General features: G+C 45.4%; 1 protein-coding gene across 1 annotated transcript; it reads left to right on the top strand.

The window, feature by feature from the left end:
• Positions 1–10,606: 10,606 nt before the first annotated feature.
• On the top strand, positions 10,607–13,670 carry ID3 (inhibitor of DNA binding 3). Its single transcript, XM_053398607.1, has 3 exons — positions 10,607–11,128; positions 12,039–12,108; positions 12,843–13,670. Exons 1-2 carry the CDS (start codon positions 10,802–10,804, stop codon positions 12,093–12,095), a joined length of 384 nt encoding a protein of 127 aa, XP_053254582.1. The 5' UTR covers positions 10,607–10,801; the 3' UTR covers positions 12,096–12,108; positions 12,843–13,670.
• Positions 13,671–19,164: the final 5,494 nt, after the last annotated feature.

The raw sequence follows: 19,164 nt of genomic DNA on the forward strand, positions 1-19,164 counted from the left end.
ACTTTAAGAGCATCTTAGGAAACTGCCTGCAGAGCTCAGACATAGGATCAATGGGTCTTGGCTATGTGTTGGGTTTAAACTCCACCTGTGCTCAGCCTGCATATTTATAAATTTTGCAAATAATTTATTTATTGAGTTACTCTTTGCATTTGCTACCTCCCAACAGAAGTCGGCCAGGTGGTGAACCATAATTAAACCTAGAACAAAATGAAAACATAACATAGGTAACAATAAACATATTTGACACTGAAATCCCAGAACCAGCACAGAAACTTAAAATAGAATAACACCAATGCATGCCAAAAAGGCTGCAGTCCTAGCCATGTCTACTCAGGGGTAAGTCAACAGGATTTACTCCCAAGTAAGTGGAGTCAAGATTACAGTCTTAGTCCAGGCTTTCTCAACCTCAGCCCTCCAGATGTTTTAAGACTACAATTCCCATCATCCCTGACCACTGGTCCTGCTAGCTAGGGACCATGGGAATTGTAGGCCAAAAACATCTGGAGGGCCAAGGTTGAGGAAGCCTGTCTTAGCCTCTAGCAACCTCCTTCCAAAGGAAATCAAACCTGGACAAGAATTTCTCACTGCCCAGAGAAGTGGGATAAGGTAATATCTTGTTCCGGGGAAATTATCTATTCTTTCCTCTCCACACAGTGTTACAAAAATAAAAGCTACTGTACTGTCATATTTAGATTATCACCACTATTAGACCACAGTGGTCTACTGAAGTTTGTTTTTAATTATTTTGATTTTAACTTGTTACGACTTTTACTGTTTGGTTTTATATTGCTGTAAACCACCGTGATATATATTTTATGGCACAGCGGTAGAGAAATATTTTCATAAATAAATAAAATAAATTGGTTAGCACCACTGGCTGCCAATTAGCTAGCGGGCTCAGTTCAAGGTTCTGATTCTGGTATATGAAGCCCTATACAACTTGACACCAAGGTACGTAAAGGATCATCTGGCCACTTGCATACCTCGTCGGTCACTGTGCCCTGAGGGAGAGGGCCCTCAGATCTGGAGGTCCATTCAGCACCATATAGGAATTGGGCCTTTAGTGCTGTCCTTTGGAACTCCACCCCCCTTGAATCTCTGCATTGTGGGGGGTTGTGTTGTGGGGTCCCTTCCACAGAACTCTACAGTTCTGTGTTTCTATGCAGTGCTTTTTTTCTGGGGGGGCCGCAGGGGCCCACATACCCTTAAACATTTTGTGATGTTTGGCCTCCTTGAGGGGCAGTATTTCAATATGAAGAGGAAAATGAGAGTACTCCTTAACATTTTTTAAAGGAAAAAAGCACTGACTCTAGGTATACTTGGGTTGCAATCACATTGCAAACACTTACTGGATGGTGCTAGTGCATTCACTGACGGTGAGCAAAACAGCTCCCTCTCTCCCCAATTTTGTGAGCACAATTGACAGTTTTCTGCAGGGCCATGCCGGACATTTATCCAGTGTTTCACCACCACAACCATTCTCAATCAATTAGTGAGAAAATAATTTACATACAAAAAAAATCAAAAGTGTTGTTATCCTGTTGTTGTTGTTCTCATGGTTGTTATCTGGGCTTTCATCATGGTCGCCTTGCTTTTGAGGTGGCCAAGGGCTGTCTGTGAATATTCCTTTCACTCCAGGTCCACTGCAAGAAGACATTTTGGCACCTGAGGCAAACTGCAAAATGGCGTCATCCCCCCCACTGCCAGGGAAGAAGGGGTGAGTGAACTTCCCTTTTGGTCAATTTCACCCCAATCAACTGCAATTTATACATGCCAAGCCCAATTCCTGAAATGCCAGGGGAATCTCTGCAGTACAAGTCTATTTGTAAACACTCAAAAGTTCAACGGCGCCTACTCTCTGGTGGAGAGGGTTGTGGGTATGAGAGTGAGAGGGTAAAGGTAGCCAGGTTTTTTAAAATAGTTTGTGCGGTTTCTTTTTTTATAAAAGCAAATGATACAATACATTGGGCAAAACCACCTTTCCTTTGCACCATACCCATTAATTACATGGGGAAATGGATAGCCCATGATAACGGATTTGCGGAAGGACCACACAAAGAAAAGTACTATTGGGGTATATTTTATGCTAGGATTGTTGCAAAGTCCTGTGCTGCCTTTTAGGATGTATTAAAAATAGCCAAATTCTTCTGATATTGCTAAAATGTTCATCCCTAAGCTCAGACAACCAAACATCAACTGTATTTAATTTATGCAAATCAAGGGAATCCGTGTTTTGGGCAATTTTTCAATGCAGCGCTGTCAACAACAATAAATATAATAAGGGACTTGATGGGAAAACACCATCGTGTGAGGTTCGTAGTGTTCCTTTTTAACTGGGATGGTTACAGCCGAACATGGTTTAGGTGCAGCCCAGCGTTGAATGGGAATTCTCTGAAAAGAAAATGACATGAGATGAATTGGCCAAAGAGGTTTTATGTGTCCCCCCCCCAACCATTCTTTCCCTCTGGGTTTGGAAAAATAAGTAAAAATTGGCCTGCCAGAAGTCGACAGATCCTCTGAAAGCCAGGCACTTTTTTTTTTCCAAGAGAGAAAGTTAATCCAGATGACTATGGAGGAAGAAGTTCCCTATTTAGAGTTTGCCAGGGCTGGAACCATTTCTCACTTGTATTTAGCATCATTTCCTTGGTTGCAAAACTGCCAGGAATCTTCAGTTTTTTGGAGCATTGCGAACAAGAACCCCCCCCCCCCGCAACCGCCAGAGCAGGCATCTCTTTCCAAGAAGTTGAGGTTAGACTGGTATGATCAGCATCTGCGGAAGATATGTACTCCCACTTCGCTGCCCTCTCTTATTGTCTTCTGCTTTCCACTCCAAACCTGCCAGTCAAAACCTTCTGAAAGGGGGGGGGAGGGATTGTTGGAAGTGGGTGAAAAATCCATGATTGCATTTGGAACCCAACTGTCTCGAATGTGTTCATATCCTGCCCCCTCCATACTTTTTGCTTTTAAACATTTTAGGAGGCTCTTAAAAGTCCACTTGTAATACAAGGCCCAGCTGGTCACTTTCTAGTAACATTTGAAAAAGGGGGGGGGAGGATTCCTATTGAGAGGCAATTTACAGAACATACTTTTTCAGAGACATAGTTGAGGGTAAAGAAGAGGGCGGCAAATGGACTAGGGCAGAGAGTTTTAAGGTCTGGAAAGGGGACGGGGTCAGCGTTAAAATATATATTAAAATATATATATATAGGGTGGAGAAATGGCTGGACAACAGGACAGTCAGCTGCAGGCTAGAAAGCTCTTCAGAGAATGGAGCTGGGTAAGAGGGGAAGGAGTAGATGCAGATTGTGCTAAAGAGGCTGCACTTATGTATACAGTATATGTATTTTAGCTAGTGGAGGGTCTTGATCAAAATTGCTTTCAGGACAAATCGCAGTTCTGCAAGCAATAAAGACTCCTCTCCTGGCGAGCCAGCCTCGCTGTTCAGTCATTGCACCCTAGAGCCTTGGAGGCAATAGCGGGGCTATCAGCATCACTCTGAAAGCCAAGAAAGTGAAGTTCACGCTTTGCCAAACTGACCTAAATTTGCGTGTGGTAAATGATAAAACTCATAATTCTGGAATATATAGAAATAGATGCCTATGCTATCTGCCGGGTGGAAGAGATGCTCTCAAGGAAAAGGGAAAATAAAGCCTCAAAAAATGAAATGGTTTTTATGGCCCCAACAGACTGTCTAGCTTTTTTCCTTTATAAAAAAGAAAAGAATTCAAAGCTTTTAAGGAGAAAGGCGCAAGCCATCTGCGAGAAAACCTCCCTCGACTTATTCCCGGCCACGCCTCTCCCGTTCTGCTGCTCCGATTTCCTCCCCTGCCCCCGGGAAGCCCCGCCCCCTCGAGCCCCGAGGCCCCGCCCCGGCCTCCCCTCATTGGCCCTCGCGGCGAGGTTCCAGTTCGGTGCCTATGGCGGCGGCGAGGTTGCCTTGGCCACGCATCCCTGTGTGAACGCATGACGTTCGCAAGGCTGGCGCCAGGCTGTCTGGAGCTGCGAGTTAGATCAACACAGCTGGAGGGACAGGGACACAGCTGGGCAAAGGGAGCGGATTCCTCAACAAAAAATAGGATTGTGAGAAAAGTACTTAAACAAAAACAGTTCAAACAAAAGCCTTAATGACATCCTTTCATAAAAAAAGAGAAAGAAAGAAAGAGAGGGAGGGAGGGAGGGAAGGGGGAAACGCTTGCAGGACTGGGGGGAAAGGGAGCTGGCAGTGGGAACAGGGAGTTCAGATGCACTGAGAAGCAGCCTTGCTAAACAGCCAAACAAGCGCGCTCACAAGCGCGCGCACACACACACTTCGGAGCGAAAACTTGGGTTTGGTGCCATCAGCCCTGGGGAGATATTTCAATCTGATCACCTACAAAATTAGAAACGAGTTTTATAAAATATTTAAGGCCTCGATCCTATGCACACAGTGCAAGCCCCCTTGCACATAGTGGAATCTTGCCTCCCAGTAAACATGCACGGGGTGGGCTGTGCTAAAAATAATAATAATAGGAGCATTGTGTGAAACGGCATGGGATTCCTGTTAAGCTGCATTTGTAGGGCTGTTCAAGGCTTATGGATCAATTGCATTTGTATGCCACCATTTTCTACCAAGGAGCTCAAGGTAAAGCACATGGTTCACCCTCTCCTCATTTAATCCACATGAAAACCCTGTAAGGTAGGTTAGGCTGAGTGAGAGCAGTCGACTGGGCCGAGGTTACCCGCCGAGCTTAATGGCCAAGCGGGGATTCGAACCCTGGTCTCCCAAGGCCCGACTCCGACACTATTAACCGCTACACCAAAGCGGATGTGTGGAATAGGGTGGGTAGTCTTAAGGGTTTCAAGGAACAATAATGTGGGTGGGATAAACCCACATATAAAAATATGTAAATATGTAGCAAGTATTGTATGCCTGGGTTTAGGAACTGACTTGATTTGAAAAGCTGCAGGGCTGTAATCTTACGTCTGAGGAGCGGCTTCCACTGAAATCAACAGGACTTCCAAGTAATCATGAACAGGGTTGTTATAAAATCCTTGTCCTCACAAGCGGGAAAAAGCGCTAGATTATAGTTTCGAAAGGTAGCAAACAATTCAAGAGCATACAGAACTGGAAGTTGTGATTTCCACTTGGAGAGAATGAAGGACCCCTAGAAATCAAAACTAAAATAAAATTGCCTCTTTGGTTAGGAGTTAAACAAAAAACAAAAACTGGCAGGATCTAAGGAAAAGAATGGAAGAAAGAGGGATCTGTTGGGTTACCCCAAACCCATTCATTGCTTTGGACAGCAAGTTTGCATGCTAAACATTCTTTTAAAAGTTTTTCAGTAACACAGACTCAGTCATTTAGGAGGAAGAGTTTCTCTCTCCCCCTCCCAACTGCACCAAAGCACCCACCAAGCAAAACATGATTTTTTAAACTGCAAAATGTAAACAGGGTAAAAAATATAGAAATTGACCACGATTAATTGTATACACAATGTGGTCTGTGTGTGAGTGAGAGAGAGAGTGAGAGAGAGAGAAAGAGTGCAAGCCTGGCTAAAAGGAATTGAATCCAAAAAAGAAAGAAAGGGGGAAACTTTGGTTTGTTTCTTTTTTAAAAAAAGCCAGCTGTGGGATGGGATAGGAGAGCAGTTGGGAAATTAAATTTGAGTTTAGGTATTCTGGTGAATGCTCTACTAGTGGGCAGGCATAATTTATTCCAGGTGCCTTTTCCTTCTTGACTCTAAAATAACATTTTCAAAAGTTGTCTTCAGCCAGAGGTGACTACCCTGTGCCTCTAATCCTGGACTACAACTCCCATCTGCCCCCGGCCAGCATGACCAGCGGTCAGGAATGAGGGGAACTCTAGTGCAACATCTGGAGGGTTGGGTTCCCTGTCTCTGGTTTAAGCTTTTTAAATTTCCAGATGCCTGATTTGTATTTATAGCCAGTCATGGTGGTACGGCACAGATGCATATTAATTATACCCAAGAGGCAAATGGCCTTTGGACACTATCCCTTAGTCTACGATCTAGAATCGGTTCCTATATGCACTCTGGAGACCAGAGGCCTCCCTTAATTACATCCACATGTTCTGGGAGTCTCTACCTACCAGCAGCACTGGCTGTCACTGCCCTTGAGACATTGACACCCCCTCCCACGGCTTATTATAATATCTACCCACCTCCTCCAGCTGTCATTTGGATGCCCAGAACCTGCAGGCTTCTCCTGCCAATGCACAGGAAAAACCAGCAGGAACTAAGGAACCCATGGACTTGTAGTTTGTGGGAAAGGACAGAGCTAGGGAACCTGAGATCTGGGGGCCAAATGTGATCCTTCGGGCCTCTCTGCCCGGTCCTTATTTTATTTATTTAGAGCTCTTTGACCAATATGGTGGTACCTCAGTTTTCGAATGTAATCCATTCAGGAAGACCATTTGAGTTCAGAAACGTACAAAAACTGAAAACTCAGTACAGAAGCCTCAAAACAGAAGGAAAACTCAATACGGAAGCCCCGTTTCCGGTTTGACTTCCGAGGTGCATTTGAAAACCAAAGCATTTATTTCCAGGTTGATGGCGTTCGAAAACCGAAATGTTCGTCAATGGAGATCTTTGAAAACCGAGGTACCACTGGAAAGTTTTCCAAAGTGCCTTACATGAAATCAAAACAAGACGTTCCCTACCCACAAGTTTGCATTCTAATTAACTAACTATGGTAACTAACTAGCAAGCAATGGACAAGGGACAAGGAGGGAAGAGGAAAAATAAAACTCAAAATGCAGGCACTGATTTCTATACAGTTGTTCCATATAAACCAGCTGGCATAGTTCAGAGGCAGGAGGTTCCTGATGGGCTGCAGCAAAGCAGATGCAATGAACCCTGCTTCCTATCTCTCACACTGAGGCAGCCTGATGAAAATGGCTGCCCCAGGTGACAGTTGAGGGGAGAGGAGGCCTGGTGGAGCCTAGCCTGGCTCTGCTCTTCAGCTTCTTAGTGCTTACACTTCAGTACCAAGGATGATGCTGCTCTGTTCAGTTAGGATTAAGCAGGGTCAGCCACAAAATCCAAACCCAGGACTCCAGGCCGCCCCTCTCTTCTGCTACATCCACTTCCCCCAGACCAAACCCCATCACCAGCCTTGCTTCACTTCCCCTGGAGTGTTTTTGCCTGGCTGGAATGTGTCCTTGACTCAGATGATGACTGTTTCTTGCCTGGATAAAACATTTGGGGAAACTAGCCTACTGTATAAAGTTAAAATTTGCTATCATGGTTACCTGGACTTTTGCCTCCCCTGCCATGTGGCCTTCCCAAAAGTGGATGTGCCCCTCAGGCTGTAAAAATGTCCCTGATTCCTAATGTAGGGAGTTTCTCTTCTCACTATCTCCCAAGTGACAAATCTTGGCATTTACGGCATCTATTGTTTAGGCCACTTTTCTGGGCGAATGCCCATCCTTGATGTGGGGTCTGCTCATTGTTCAAAATGTGTATCTGAGTCCACCTACCATTAGGTATGGTGAGGTGGTGGCCTCAGGTAGCTGCTCTTGGGTGTCAAGACAGGTAAACTATTGTTGTTGTACAGGCAACTCCCCATTTGTGTGAGGGTTGCATCGTCCGGGTCATTTGTGTGCATCAGCAGTCACACGTAAGCTCATTCCACCCCACCTGGTTCTGCCCCCTTCTGGGGCCAAAAGCAACATGTGCATCAGCAGTTGCACGTTAATTGGACATGTGCAAAATGGTCGCCACCTGTATTTTTATCCCATGGAAGGTGTTTTGAGGGGTTTAGGAACATGAGAAGAGCCTGACGGATCAGCACCTGGTTCTCACAGTGGCCAACCAGATGCCTATGGAAAGCCTAAAAGCAGGATCTGAGCACAGCAGCCCACATTCCAGGGAAGACCATCTCTGATAGTGAAAGAATAATGTAGTTGTCATGGCTAGTAGCATCCTCCTCCATGAATTTATCTAATTCTCTTTGATGGCTATCCGAGTTGGTGGCCATCACTGCTTCCTGCGGAAGTGAGTTCCATAGTTTAGCAATGCGCTGTGAGAAGAATTACTTTCCTCTTGTCTCTGCTGGATCCTCCCAATTTTCAGCTTTAACTTTTTCTCCCTCAACCTGGCTAGCCTTGTACCCTTATGAGGGTGGACAGATGCAAATGGGACAGGGATCTTGCATCTTTTAACCATTGTGATTTCAGCAGGTCATGCTTGTAAATGAACAACACCTAATAAAATTCCCCATTGCAAGTACGGTCTTCAGGTTGTGCGTTTTTGGGTTGCGCACCGCGCCAAACCCAAAAGTACCGGAACGGGTTTTGGCGCTTGCGCATGCACAGAAGCACTAAATTGTGCTTTGCACATGCACAGAAGTGCCAAATTGTGACCCGTGCATGCGCAGACGCGGCGCTGCAGGTTGCAAACACTGCGGATTGTGAACGTGCCTCCTGCACGGATCACATTCGCAACCCGAGTGTCCACTGTAAATGTTAGAAGGTGCCTGGTCCGCCCTAGGTGCTGTGTATCTCAGCTTCAGGGGGTGGCATCATTTGCTGATCTGCCCTACATGGCCCTCACTGTCTGTCCTAATGCTGCTTCTAAACAAAGGGGAAGACATTTGTATCAACATCCTCAAGCAAGAACTTCAAGAGAGTTGGTGGGGGTAGGACTTGTGGCCCTCCAGATATTGTTGGACTCCAACACTCATCAGACCCAGTCGCCATGGCCAATGGTCAGGGACAATGGTCTGAGAGTCGATAAGGGTTCCCCATCCTTAATTCCTTGCAATAGTGGGCTTTCAAGTGAGGCCGCATTGACCCCATGCTTAGAATCATAGAATTGTATAGCTGGATGGGGCCCCCAAGGGTCTTCTAGTCTAGAGCACGTTAAACAGTCATGGCTTCCCCCTGAGAATTTTGGGAGCTGTACTTTGTTAAGGGCTCCGAATGTTGTTAGGAGACCCTTATTCTCCTCCCAGAGCCACAGTTCCCTGAGTGGTTTAACAATGAATCCCTCTTCTCAGGGAATTGTAGGTCTATGAGGGGAATAGGCTGCTGGGAGTTGTAGCTCCCTGGGGTATAAACTACAATTCCCAGTATTAAAAAAATGGGGGGGGGGAGCTTTCAGTGTATGGTGTGTACATCTTAATTTGACTCACTTGGGTGCCTGGTGAAAAGATTTGTATGAGCTTGCGCAAGGTGGAACAGCTATTGCTGCAGATTCCCACATAATGGCCAGTTGGACCTGCTTGTTCTGTTGAAAACTCATGATGGCCATCTGTTATGGATGCTTTAGCTGAGATTCCTGCATGGCAGGGGGGTTAGACTAGATCACCCTTGGGACCCCCTTACAACCCTACAATTCTATGATTCTGTGAGTCTCAAATTCATTGTGACCCAAGTCCCACTGACTGGATACAACCCAATATATTCACAAAGCACCATCCTTTTATTTATTTTATTTAACAGAAGCTATATACCACTTGATTGTACATAGAAGCTCTACGTGGTCAACACGAGAGTTAAAATAGTCAACAAAGAAAAAGTTTAAAACATGTATTTAAAAGTATGATTAAAATCAACAGTTAAAGTGAAAAGCAGATTTAAAAGCCTCTCTCTCTCTATATACCTGTCTACTTGGAAATAAGCCCCTATGAGATTTACTTCCATGCAAATGTGCACAGGATTACAGCCCATTTAATGGGTTCCCAAACACATATATTGTTCAGGTATGTAGGACAGGGAATTCAGATGGGCCAAAGTTCCTCTCTTCTGCCCGCTTTTTCTTTTCAGTCGGAAAAATAATCCTGTTGTCCAAAAATATCTTAGCAATGTCTTGCCTGGATTTTTGTGTGCCTGTTTATTTGTTTATCAAGTAAATTATGACTTGTAAGTAATTTCCCCATAATCTCCTCCGCCGCCCCCCCTTCCCTCACACACGTTTCACTACCATTATTGCTGGCTCAAATCTGCTTTCTCCATCGTAGCCTCAGCTTTCCCGCAATTAATTTTTTTTTTAACTTGGTCACAAGATAATTCCTGACGCCAGAAAGTCTGGAGGTCATATGAGTAGCAAATTGAGGAACAAGGCGGCACTAAGTCCTTACAAGATTCCCTCCCCCAAACCCTGAAGAGGAGGAGGAGGAGGAGGGGAAAAAATCTAAAACCTTGGGAAATTTCTCTGCCGTGATGGGATTTATGGCTCCTGAACGTTTTAAGGGCTGGGTGAAGGCAGAGAAGCAGTAATAGAAAAATGTGCCCTTTTCTTCTCGGCACAATGGCCGTCCCTCCCTCCCCCTTTATAATAATCATACCCAAATATAAGAATTAAATCGGACAAGACGAATAGCACACATTTCGAATTTAACTCTGTTTAATTGAATGGAATAGAGAGAGCGAAAGGGGGAGGGAAGGAAGGAAGCGCTTTTGATAGCTGGCCCCTCCTTCTTTGTAATCAGAGCTTCCTCATTCCTTTGATGTCCTCTGCTATTCGGTGTCAGCCGAAGCCAATAGAAACCTGTTTTGCAGTTTAACCATCTTGTAAACGTTCCATTCCAACATTTTCGCTGTCATCAGAGCGAAGGGGAGTGGGAGGGGGAACGCGGTGGCTCATTTGCATCAGCGGGCGGGCTTGAGCGCTCACACTCAGCTATAAAAGCCGAGCGGGGTGACAGCCCTCGCTTTTTTGCAAAGAAGCATCTTCTGTGTGTGCACAATAGAGAATTAACCAGGCCGGCAAGCAGGCAAGCATCGATCCCTCACTCGCTTCTCCGCCTTAAGGAAGGAAACCTTGCCCTTCTGCAAATCCCTCTCTCCTCCTTCGCTGCCATGAAAGCCATCAGCCCCGTCAGATCGGTCAGAAGCTGCTACGAAGCCGTGTGCTGCCTCTCGGATCAGAGCCTCGCCATCACCCGGGGAACGAACAACAAGAGCCCGGCTCTGGAGGAGCCCATGAACCTCCTTTACGACATGAACGACTGCTATTCCAAGCTGCGGGAGCTGGTGCCGGGGATCCCGCAAGGCACGAAAGTCAGCCAAGTGGAAATCTTGCAGCACGTCATCGACTACATCTTTGACCTGCAGATCGTGCTGGAGGAGCAGGCAAAGAAGGGGCAAGATCCGTCCGCAGCCGAGACTTCCCTACTCTCTTTAAAAGTAAGGAGATTTCTCTTAAAAGGAAGAGGGGGCGAAAACCCAGGGAGCCTTCGTGGGCGCACACAAGGTTGAGGGGCGGGGGGGGGAGCCGGGGAAAACGCTGTTACTATAGACGCCATCTAGGCTAATTTGGGTTATGAGTTAAAGTAATGATCTAACGGGCGCCAGCGGGAGCCGCGTCCTGCCTGCGGTCCGCAGAGCGCTGTAAGGCAAATTGCAGTGGGTCCCGAGCCGTCCTTTGCGCTATCCAGCCTTGAGCAAACTGCGCTCGCCTCTAAGGCTGTGGAATCCTATTGCAAACGGGCTGCTGCGGGAGTACTTTGCTTGCTCGGGAATAGACGCACAGTTTGCGCTCTTCTCTGCCATATGCGTTGGGAGGGAGGGATTTATGGGCACTTTTGGTTCCGCTGACAGCTGCGCCTTCAGCAGGGTCTAAACTGCGGTCCTAAACGTTTTACCTCCAAAAGAAGATCCGCTGTATTTATTTGTTGGGGGGTGTTTTTTAATCTTAATAATCTTTTTAATCTTAATAAAGTGCTTGGGATCCCAGGTTCAGTGGGACTACTTGAGCAGGATCTAAGATAACAATCTTGGGTTCTGATCCTAAGGACCCCATGCTAAACACATTTGATGTAAATTGAATTGGCACTGCTGTCCATTCAGGCTGCAATCCGTGGCATTTTCCTGGGAGTAAACCCTGTTGAATGTAGTGGGACTTCTGGCTAGGCTTGCATTGTCAGTCAATAGGTGTTGCTCAGCAGAAATCCCACTGAAAAGTCAATAGGATCATGGTCCTGTGTGCAGCAAACCCATTCTCACTGTTCCCGATCTTTATTTTTTTGTATCATGTGGCGTATATAAAACTGTGAACTCAGTATCTCCTTAACGCTTCTTTCCCCTTCTCCTATAGGCTGCAGAGCTGGCATCAGAACTTTGCTCAAAAGAGGAGAGGAATCTCTGCCACTAACCTCTTAAAACAGGTAACAGCCAAGAAATACCCAAATTATTTTTCCCCCATCCCCGATCTCAACCAGCAAGACACCTCAAGCAGGTTTTTTATTAAAAAACAACCACCAAAATATTTTTTAAAAACCCTACAGTCAGTCTAGAAATCTAGATGTGCACCCCAATGTTTACTCCAGAGTAGTCCTACTTGACTGCCCTCCCTGGAACAGATTGTGGTCTTTAGAGCCCCTTGTCACTGCTTAGCAATAAGGCAGCAGCCTCAGATGCCTGTAAATGGAGTCATTATTTTTACAATGTCATTCTTTTTATAGCTTTAAGTCTCTGCAGCTGCTTAAACAGCCCTGTTGAAATCAGTGAATCAAGAGGCACTCTTCTTCTTTCTCTCTCCCTCTCTTCTCTTCTCCCCCCTCTTCTTTCTTTTCTTTTTTCTTTTTAAAGTCGGGAAGACACCACTAAAGAGTTTGTCCCCTCCCTCAGAATCTGTAATTTTAGATACATCTGCAGAAAGTTAGAAAACAGAAGGGTCCATTTCATTCCACCCTCTGCTGCCCCGCCTGCTTTAGATTTTTGGTGCCAATTAGCAAACCTCCAGCTTAGAGTGTTGGCTCCTGATTCCTTATCAGCTGGAGGTAAATAGAAGTTTCCTCTCTGGCGCCAGGATGTCTGCAGACCTGCCTCTGATCTGTTGCTGAAACTGACATGTCTTTCTCTCCCGCCTCCTCCCCCTCCCTCCCTCCCCTTTTTTCAGACTGCAGGTGTGGGATCCTGACACTTGGTTCTCTCCAGTGAGACAGAAGATAGAAGAAGAGGAGAGAGAAAAAAGATCTTGAGTGGGGAAAGGATCTGATGTTTTAACCCCGTGCATCCAGTAATGGAAAGACCTCCATCATTATCTTCCAGATAAACTGTGGAACATGGGTCTTGCCTGGCAGTTTCAGATGCCTTGACTGGACTTCCAGAAACAACTTTCTGCCCTCAATCTGTTGTTCTCTTCCAACTGCCTGAAAACAAAATTTGCAGGCCAGAGGAGGGGGGCGGGCGGGTTGAAAGCAAGCCCACCTTTTAATCCACTCTCAGATTTAACTATTGGATTGCTGTATTGCACAAGAAGAAACTTTGTGGGGTTTGTGTGTGTGTGTGTTGGGACGGTTTTTTTTTTTAAAGCTCTGAGCCATCAGATTTTTCGCGTTGATCCTGGTCGAGAGATTTCTTAGTGAAATCACACACTTCCAACATTGCAACAACTTGTGACAAATGTGGACCGATCTGTCGTTTGCTCAGAAAAAAGGGCAACAAAAAAAACAAAAACTTTGCAGATATGCAGCTTGTATGTATATTTTGGATTATAGTTTTTTAACATCATTTTTTGGGGGGGTGGAAGGGGACTTTCAAGAACATGAAAACTGAAAACTGAGGTGTCTTGGGGCTGTTTCGCCTCATGGTTTTTATTGTTGAACTCTATAATAGAGAGAACACATGTACCTTTTTTTGGCAGGAAGGTTAATTTCTGCATCCATGAATTGTACTTCCTTTGGTTAAAAAAAAAACTTTTTATAAAAGTTTCTTACATAATAAATTTTAAGCTGGGTTTTTTAAAAAAACAAATCTGAAAACTTTTTGGGAGGGGGGGGAAAACTTCTTAGACCAGACCACCACATCGCCTTTCATACCCCTTATAAACCCTTGAGGTATTCTGAGCCAGCCCTGGCCCAACCTGGTGGCCTCCAGATTTTTTGGACTACAATTCCCATCAGCTCTGGCCAGTATGGTTGTGTTGGCTGGGGCTGATGGGATCTGTAGTCCCCAAAATGGGACTCCCACCAGGTTGGTGATGGCTGATCTGAAGATCCTACAGATTATAATCCCCTTAAAACTTGGAAACTCTTGTCTTGCAGCAACTGCAGTTTCCTAAAATAGGTGCAATGGCTGCTGCCTCGTTTTGACAACGGCGGTAGCCTTTAACCACCACCAACAAAAAAAGAAGGCAAATGTTGATGAGTGTTGAAGCCTTGGAGGAAAACATCCAGATATCTGCTAGGTGGAATTGGCCGCACCAGCTACAAACAATATTGCAAATGTTATTGGTGGTGTTAAAACAACTTGTGTGCGCACTGTAGGCAGCAACCGAAGGTGTTCTCCACTGAAACTGTTTAGGGAGCTGCTGAGGCAGCTGGCGCTCAACAGAGATGCCATTCTAATGGAGTTGTGTGGAAATGGGACAAACACAGGGCTGTACCAGCTGCACGAACCACCCACATAGTTGCTTACGGCACCAATATTTTTGGGGTGCAGTTGGGAAGCACAATTAACACAGCTCTCCAAGGGATCCTGGGATGGGTATTATAGAGTCATGGCTTGTGGAAGCAACATATAAACAACTCTACAGTTAATTCATATTTAATCCAGAACTCTTGATGGGTGAGTTAAACAGTGAGAAGTGTTAACAAGCAAGCATAAAAAGAAGGCACTCTTGAGCTGGTGGAGGGTGATGAAAAAAGAAGCTGTCAAGAAGTCCCTGGTTTGAATCTCTGAACTCACTAGGTAATCTTAAGACAACAATTGGGTCTCTGCCTCAGTCCTTTCATCTGCAGCATGGACATAATACTAAGTGGTTGCATTTGACCGCTTACACATGCACTCCAGACGTCAACATTGCATTTCTTTGCTTCTGTCTTCTACCTATGCACAGGTAAAACTTGATAATGCAGCCTCTGTAAAGGAAAGTTAATTTCTCTTGGGGGTGTAGGGGTGAATTCCACTGTGACCCCCCCCAACAAAAAAATCCTAGTTTGAACTAGTAAATCATTCTCCCATGCTCAAATGGCAAAGCTGAGCAAGATCCCAAGGTAGCTGCCAGTTGCAGGCTGGGAATTTACGCCTAGTTGAAAGTTGGCAAAGCAGCCGGCAGTTACTGATCTATTGCAGTTCTTCAACTGAGCATCTGCCAGTCTTAGCCTGATTGTCTTGCTGGCACAGGCCAATGCAAAGCATACCTCTCTGCCTTTGCAACACTTTAGGTCATTAGAAGTCAAAGCTTTCACTGCTCTCTCCAGTACACATGATTGCTTAAGGTGGGGTGGGTTTTTTTTTTAAATTAAAAAAATACAGTGTCATCCAACCAGTACTTGTACTTGATATGCTTGTGATTCTCTGGAATCACAGTATATTCTGAAGCCACGATGGTCAGTTGTGCAAATAGATCTTTGTTCCAACCTCTGCTTAGCTAACATTCAGTGATTAGTGCTGAGCAGGTCACTCCAGTTTCAGTAGGGATTGTATATATCAGGGATGTTCAACCTGTCGATTGTGATCTACCGGTTGATCTCTGGGCAATCCTGTTCGATCACGTGCTCCTGATTGATCCCCTCCCCGAAAAAGCTCAACTACTTTGGTCAATCCAGTGCGTAGATCACTGCCAGTTTTTTTATAGTGAGGGCAGTCTCTTGGGAGTTGGACATGCCTGGTATATATCAAGTGGGTAGACTGGGATCTACTGGTAGACTTCTCTGATTTACAGAGAATCTGCTTAAATTTATGACTCTTGACAGGTTGAACAATAGGGCCTTGTTTTGTTTTGTTTTAAATTAAATTTCTGGGATGGCTGACGTTCTGCTAATCACTTAGCCTTGGTATTGCTCACCTGTAAAATGGGAGATATTGCAGCGCATTAGGATTACTCAGAAGTCCCGTTGAATTTACTCCCAGGTAAGTGCAGCCGGGTAAGTGCATTAACTAAATAACATTAAGTGCAGCCAGGTAAGTGTTGCAGCCTTAACCAGTGGCCTTTGAGTTAGTCCTTGCACAGTTTTAAGAGTTTTGAGGTGGAATACCTGATCCGCAGTAACTTAAGATGTAGATACACACTTAATGTGTGCAGCTTATGGGATGTGGAAGGAAAGTAGCTCTGCCCCATTTGCATTTGGTTCCACCTTCATAGCCTCTGTTTTCACACCTGGATGTGGTTGGTGGACCTTTGTGTCGCTAGTGAAAACAGCAAAGCAGATTCTGTAGGCTGGTAAAGGAGACTCTCTGGGCCAATCAAAGGTGGTCAACAGCTAGACAACAAGTTAGTGCTTAATGAAATGATATGGCCCCTGGGTGTAAAGCAGACTGCCCAGGTGGCCTTTTCAGCAGACTGCCCAGGTGGAATACATGGTTAATGATGTGTTGGAATGCTGTTTCTCTGCGGCATAAAAGCTGCAGGACTTCAGAGAGTGAATAATAATAATAAATAGGACCCTGTTCACATTTGTCTAGAGCAGGAGTCAGCAAACGTTTTCAGCAGGGGGGCAGTCTACTGTCCCTCAGACTTTGTGGGGGGCCAGACTATATTTTGAAAAAAAATGAACAAATTCCTATGCCCCACAAATAACCCAGAGATGCATTTTAAAGAAAAGGACACATTCTACTCATGTAAAAACACGCTGATTCCCGGACCATGTGCGAGCCGGATTTAGAAGGTGATTGGGCCGGATCCGGCCCCCAGCCCTTAGTTTGCCTACCCCTGGTCTAGAGCCTCTCCCAACCACTTCTATTCTTTACCAACTGAAGAACATAAGAAGAGTCTGCTGAATCAGGCCAGTAGCCCATCCAGTTCCGCATCCTGTTCTCACAGTGATCAACTGCATCCCTATGGGAAGCCCATAAGCGGAACCCAAGCGCAACAGCTCTCTCCGCGCATGGTATTGCCAACAGCTGGTATTCCAAGGCAGACTGCTTTCCAACAGTAGAGGAAAAACGGAGCCATCAGCATTAGTAGCCATTGATAGTCTTAGTCTGAAGCCAGCGACATGCCTGCTATGTTATTTATACTCCAATGCAATTGGATTTAGATGGCATTCATGATAATTTTGCAACAGCCCTCGTGCCACTCAGCTGGGGGCAAGAGCAATGGCTAGAAACAGACATAGCTCGTTCCCCTTAATCTTATGTGTTCAGTGAGGGTTGATGAGATTTTGGCCGGTTCCTTCTATCTTTTGGTATAAGGTTTGCAGTTCAATCCTACACATGCCCATAATCAGAAATAAGTCACACTGCATTCTTGGATAATTAATCCCAGATAAAACAGGATTGCAGCACCCTTTCTCTCCCTCTTTTTGATGTGCCCTCATCTCTTCTGACACGCCTGAACATATGCAGAAGGTCCCCCCCCTTCCATTGCTTTATCCATTTCCCCTTATTTCTCATCTCCCTTTCTGGGCTTCCCCATCCCACATAAAATTAGTTTGAGGTCTCCACTTGCCCCACCCAAAGTGTCGATTTATTTTGTGTAAGCTATTTGTCTGCCATCCTTCATAAAATCTTATCCCAGGGTAGTACATTTTTTTAAAAAAACCATAATAAAATATACAATAAACTTCAGAAAATGGCAAAACTGCTTTTTCTGAAAAACTAGTTATGTGCAGAGACACAACCTCACTGCTACTTTTATTTTTTGGGAGGGGGATTAGACAGCAGTGTTGGGAGGGGGGGAAATTGGAATAGAAATACAACACGGAGACTACAGTGGTACCTCAGGTTAAGTACTTAATTTGTTCTGGAGGTCCGTTCTTAACCTGAAACTGTTCTTAACCTGAAGCACCACTTTAGCTAATGGGGCCTCCTGTTGCTGCTGCGTCGCCGCCACGTGATTTCTGTTCTCATCCTGAAGCAAAGTTCTTAACCCGAGGTAATATATCTGGGTTAGCGGAGTCTGTAACCTGAAGCATATGTAACCCGAGGTACCACTGTAGTTGCTTAATCCTTTACCCTCCACTCCAAATCCTCCCGCTGGCTGCTTTTCCCTTACAGCAGTGGTGTCCAAACTTTTTTCAAAGAGGGCCAGATTTGATGAAGGGCCATGAGGGCCGGCCAAGGGGCCAACCAAAGCTGTTGACCTTTTTTTAGGATTGAAGTTGTTGAGCCTCTTTCTGGGCTTCTCCATCCCACATAAAATCCAGTTGCCCTTCTTTCTGGGAAGAAAAGTAACCCACAAGTGGGTAATTTTGAACGGAGAGGTTGTGAGTGCAGAAGTAGTTAAGCGCCTTCTTGCTGTTGCTTCTCGACTGCTAACTTCCTCCAGAGGCTACTTTTCTTCAACATTTTGTAGATAATGAGCACAACTGATACAGCTGCATCTCTGCTATGCACCCCATTTTGCATGAACAGTTACCCAGAGCTCCACTCCTTGTTGGCAAAGGCCTGTTGAGAGAACCACCTTCACTGCGTTTCAGGAGCGCGTTGTTTTTCAAACCCGGAGCTATTAAAAAGATGATCAGCCAATGGAGGGACAAACCGTAATCCTGATACCTCTTTTCTACCTGGCTTTCAGGATTCTTTTTCTCTCTCTCACTGTCATAATTTCCCAATCCATGACAAGTGGGGAAGTTCTTCCCAGCTTTTTATTCTATAGTTAAGCGCATAGTATGGAATTCGCCCGCACAAGAAACAGGCACCAACTTGGACGGCTTCAAAAGAGGATTAGGCAAATTCATGGGAGAGAAGTCTATCATGGAATCAGTGTGTCCCTCTGAATACAGTTATCTTGGAAAAGCTGCTGTTGCGCTGAGGTTCTGCTTCTGGGCTTCCCATGTGCACCTGGTTGGCCACTGTGATAATAGGATGTTGGCTTGTGACAGGCATTTGGTGAAGGGTCCTTCTCCTGTTCTGACTATCCAGCACCAAACAGGATAGGAATATCACCTGCTTCCTTTCCCAACTCTTCATAATGACGAAGAAAGTTTAGGCAAAAAGTGTACAAAATGGTACTGAAATCCAAGCAGCAACTTCTGCTTTGACACTCGTCACTTTGTTCTGTGGTCACATTCACACCAGGGATTTAAAGCACTTGGCTTCTTCCACCGAACTGTAATCTTACCCCTCACAGAATGGTAGATCCGGAAGGGACCATGAGGGTCATCCAGTCCAACCCCCTGCAGTGCAGGAATTTTTCACCCAACATGAGACTCGAACCCACGACCCTGCGATTAAGAGTCTCATGCGCTACGAACTGAACTATCCCTCCCTTAACACACTACAGAGCCAGCGTGGTGTAGGGGTTAAGAGCGGTAGACTCGTAATCTGGTGAACCG

The sequence above is a fragment of the Podarcis raffonei genome, chromosome 8, assembly GCF_027172205.1.
Source record: "Podarcis raffonei isolate rPodRaf1 chromosome 8, rPodRaf1.pri, whole genome shotgun sequence".
Classification (NCBI taxonomy): Eukaryota; Metazoa; Chordata; class Lepidosauria; order Squamata; family Lacertidae; genus Podarcis; species Podarcis raffonei.